Source organism: Limulus polyphemus, unplaced genomic scaffold (assembly GCF_000517525.1).
Source record: "Limulus polyphemus unplaced genomic scaffold, Limulus_polyphemus-2.1.2 Scaffold3160, whole genome shotgun sequence".
NCBI lineage: Eukaryota > Metazoa > Arthropoda > Merostomata > Xiphosura > Limulidae > Limulus > Limulus polyphemus.
The window spans coordinates 135,702-140,634 of record NW_013668770.1 but is presented as its reverse complement, the minus strand read 5'-3'; the positions used below and the strand labels follow the sequence as shown (position 1 = coordinate 140,634).

Below are 4,933 nucleotides of genomic sequence, written 5' to 3'. Positions count from 1 at the left end.
GACCAGATCTTAACATTCTGGGTGGCAACATGTTTTCTGACCAAACGGCTGATCACTGCGTAATGATAGCCAAGCTGTCCACCTATCGCCTTGTAGGACATACCAGCGGAATTCATGTCAATAATTTGCGCCTCTGATATCCGTCTTCTTGCCATTCTTACTTAAAATGATTTTGCATTCAGAAATTCGGGACTTAAATACGGATTTGATGCACGAGAAAATAGTGCATATTGGACGTGAAGAAGGGAGCAAGTTGCACGTGGGAAAAAAAATGTGCCTGATTTAAATGTCACACCTGAATGCTCACATCCTTTTAATTATGTTTGAAATTATGAACATTGCTCAACATCATGAAAATTAAACCTTATTTTCAATAAGCAATCCTGAAAAATATTTGGGGTGTGCTTAACTTTTTTCCAGGTGTATATATGGACAAGAGCAATCGTCCTTGCAAACAGGAGATTGACTCATAGCTGTCATTGATTGTCATTGATTAGGCTATCACACATGTCAGACTATTTTAGGTATGTAAATAGTCAGTGCACTAGAAACTTTTTCAATTCTTTTGCACAATGTCTGGCACACTGGATCAGTGCAGAAATAAACAAATTTAACGATAAACACATATCACTTTCTTGTGAGTTATTCTTCTGTTCAGTGGAGTCCATAAGTACCATATCAATAAAGTTGTCCTGTTCCCTCTTGCTGTTTGATAAACAATAATAAGCTACCCATTAATTAAGAAGATTGAAGACATTTTTCTTTACTACAGAATCATGCAATTGCCTTGGATTTTTTTCTTTTGGTTGAGTCTGATTTAAACTTTGCTTAAATTGCCTTCAATTCTTTCTTATTGTTATACTTAATATTTAGTTGGTTAATTGTATCTTGGAATACCAAAGTGATAATTTGTTAATTAACTTTAATTTATAATCTGTGAAGAGGGTATAGAAGCTGAGGATTGCTGCCTTCAATAATTTGATTTTTTGTGATGCTTTTATGCAAGTAAGTAGGTCTCATGTACTTATGTAATTTTTTTAGAGAATAGCTGCCTCAGATCTAGACAATGGATTAAGAGGATTTGGAATTAGCATTGGAAGAGGACTTGATATTGATTTAAATTCCTATCCAGGTAAATTCTTTTTATCACTGGATATTTTTCAAAAATCATATTGAATCATTAAACCCAACAGTAAATATAGTATATATTTCAACAATGTTAGCTTAGATCACTTTGGAGAAAATATTTTGAAGCACATTTGAAAGAAACATTAATTTTTTGATTTGTTAGTTGTAACTTAATACTTTATACTGATTTAAGTCAAGTTGTTTGGCAGAAATAAAGTAAGTAATTTATATCATTTACTACAGTGACAATTCACATACAATGATACACTAATTTAGTTACACTCATCTGTGAACATTGCTAATATTTAAGGTACTTATAAACATGAATTGATTTAATTTGTTCAAATTAAAAATAAATACTAATATGTTTAAGTTTTTTCTGCAATTAATTCTTTAATATTTTAATGGCCATAATTATATAATATTTCCCTAAACAACAAATATGAAGGACAAGAAGGTCAATCTTAGCACACACACACTTTAGCAAATTTTATACATATCCTTCATTATATGTGAACATTAGGTTCCATGTTCTGCTTGATGACTTGCTGAGAATGTGGTTGAATAAGACTGCTATGTTTCCAATATTTTTGACAATGTTCCAAATGCAATTAAAAGTTATTGAATTTGATTTTGAGGCATGTATGGAAGCTTGTGAGCCTTTCTTAACTTCATATCCTTGTTTATTATCTTGTTTGGTAGCAGGAGGTATACCCAGCTTCATCAGAATGGCTTTTTGGGTTAAAGGGTTTCTTTTTTTTTTAACTGTGTCTTTCATGTCTCAGATGAGGGCATTGTACCTGGTTGGTGAGCTCATTGCTGTATTAAATACTCTTCTGTGCAAGTTTTTCCAATTCTTCTGAGAACACCGATGACTTTCTTCCTCAAAATTTTGTGTCCTTTGGTTTTATATCATTTTAATAACCCTGCTATTTGAAAATGTCTCTTCAGACAGGATTTTTATTCACACCAGCTATACCTTAATCTAGGTGGCATCAGTTCATTGACTATGGTTGCATCTGTGATGATACACATGTTATATTAGCAATGCATGACATTCATATTACATGTCACTAACTTTCTGTATATAAAAATCTATTACAATATATTAATAGAAATCAGTTAAAAAGAAAACAATTTTACCTTAAGTGGAAAACATTTCGAAGAAGACATTGATATCATTTAATTTTTTAGTTGAGGCACATAAGGTGGTTCATTTAGTTTTCTTGTTAAATAAAGGTGTTGCAGATGAACAGCAACTGTTGTTATAATTGAAGTAAAGGTTCATAAAGTTTGTTTTTTCTTCAGATTTGCTGATTGGTGCTCATGATTCTGACCAAGCAGTACTTCTCAGGTAAGCTTTTCTTATTTGGTGAAATATATTGAAATTATAATAGGAAGTACACTGAATTGATATAATGCATTTCCAGTTAGCTTATATTTACAATTTTCATAAATCTGAACCTGCTAAGTGGTCAAAGATAATGGATATATACTTGTTTTTCTGTATTTATGCTCTCTAACTATTCCATCCTAAAACATCTTTACTTATTTATTTAGGTCCAAACCAGTTGTTCATGTGGTCTCCACAATTGAGTTTAACACAACACAGATCAATACAAATGTGACAAACTGCCAACGTGGAAATAAATTGTTCACTTGCTTCGAGGTTAAATACTGTGTCCAATTTAATGGGAAGTATATCCCACAAGCCTTGAGTAAGTATATTTAAATGAAGTATTTATGGTGTTTCAATAAATCTATAAAAAAAGCTTTCATTTTTTTACATATTTATGTATAAAATATTGTTTTGATAAAGGTTAATAAATTTATATAGTACTTAAAAATATTTAGATTTTCAAAATAAATGATAGGATTGAATGCACTTATATGAAAGTGTATGACACTACATTAACACCTTTGGTCTCAGGTTTTTCTTTTTTTTGGAAATGAGCTTAAAGAAAACAAGGTTTATGCAGATTACTTTTGCTATAAAAAAAAACTTTTTTTTGTGGAAATATTGGCTAATGTTATTTTTCTTTTAGAGTTTAGTTTTGGCTTGGAAATTGACACAGTCCGTACAGAAAACAGTCTAATTAGAGGATATCTACTTGATAAAGGCCGATCTGTGGAATATGTCAACAAAACTTTAGATTTAATTTCAGTAAATGAAAACTGTTTCAGTAATATTGCTTTTATGAATGTAAGTACAAAAACAGGGTAGATGTAATGTGTTCAAAACCTTTTATGTAATTACTCTCAGATATTCATATCAATATTTATGATTTTTCATAATTGTAACTAGCTAGGTAATTGATATAGATTAAAACTCCAAATTTTTACAAAATACAGAACTGATAAATCCTTATACTATGAAGGAATTTTTTTTTCTTCAGCATTATACTTTTGAAAAGCTTCATAAAATTGCATGCTAGAATAGTATCTCTTTTTATCAAAGCTAGTAATTTTCAACTTGTTTTTTTTTATAAGAGAAGTGTAATCAACATCTACTGCAAAGTATATAAATAGTGCAAATGATATTTTTGATTAAAGCCAAATATTTCATAACATTGATTTAAATAACTGGTGAACACTTCAAATAGGTACAAATTAAATAATTTATTTACCAAGCATTGTATTCATTTTATTAGGTAAAAATCAAAATTGTAAAAATGAATACTTAATATGCATTATTAGGTAACAAAGTAAACAATTATTCAATAACGACACCTAGCACATTTAATTTCTGTAATACATGTCCCATTTTGGATGTGACAGAACCTAACTTGGTCACAAAAGAAGTAAAAAGATTAGATTGATTATCAACAATTTTTTTCAATCACAATATTTTACTTTTAAATATATTTTTATTTTTCCATTCATGATTCTTTCTGTATCATTAAACAACAATCTGTTAGATAATTTGTTAAATCTGTAATAAATTATGCTTTCATACTTTTATACAGATGTTTAAAAAAATAACCTTATCATCCAAATATTTATCAAGCTTTCCTTTAAGTTCCCTTAAATTAACTGCATCCATCACATCCAAAGACAATCTGTTCCATAGGCCAACCACCCTGTTAGAAAAATAAAGTTATTTTAGCTGAAAGAGATGAGACAAGAATTATGTGCTGCAAATTGGGCACCTGAATTAGTTGGAGATTCTTAAGTATTCAAGATATGCATGTTCCTTATAGACAAAAGTCAGTGGCTGTAAGTAAAAAACCAGGTTAGCCCACAAATGATATAAAGGATAAAATTAAAGAAAAGCATTATAAATATAAGAAGTTTAGATTCACTGCATTGATGGGAGATTTTGAAGACTATAGGGAATCAAGAGAGTTTGTCAAATGGTATATTAGGAAATCAATAAACTATATGAAAAAAGGTTGGCTAAAATTTTAAAAATTAATAGTAAGGATTTCTTCAAATAAGGGTAAGCAAAATGTTAAGATAGGAGTAGGGCTTTTGAAGGTTGATACCAGAAGGCCAATATGTGATGGTTATAGATGGCTGGGTTATTAGATTATATTTTTCTTCAATTTTTACTAATGAAGATTAAAGCAATATTCCTCAACCTGACCAGTTGTTAATTGATGAAGCACCTGGGCTAGATAATATTTGTCCAAGGGTTTTGAAAGAGGTTAAGGATTGGAGATGTGAGCCTCTTGCTGCTATTTTTTCTAAGTCCTTGAATAGTGGGAAGGTGCCAAAGATTGGAATTGGCTAATGTTCCTCTCTTTTTAAACAGGGACTCTGTTACCATTTCTGTTTTTAAATCTTAGTAGGGCCAAAGTCATCC

At 30.1% G+C, this 4,933-nt stretch overlaps 1 protein-coding gene across 1 annotated transcript in view; it reads left to right on the top strand.

Annotated features, from left to right (window-relative positions):
* Nucleotides 1-991: 991 nt before the first annotated feature.
* LOC106468778 (integrin alpha-PS3-like) overlaps nt 992-4,933 on the top strand; it is an 11,855-nt gene continuing 7,913 nt past the window's right edge. Inside the window, exons 1-4 of the mRNA XM_013929218.1 lie at nt 992-1,132; nt 2,437-2,482; nt 2,689-2,846; nt 3,174-3,331. Of these exons, the coding sequence (XP_013784672.1) occupies nt 3,326-3,331 (6 nt within the window). The 5' untranslated portion in view covers nt 992-1,132; nt 2,437-2,482; nt 2,689-2,846; nt 3,174-3,325. The remainder of the gene's footprint in view (nt 1,133-2,436; nt 2,483-2,688; nt 2,847-3,173; nt 3,332-4,933) is intronic.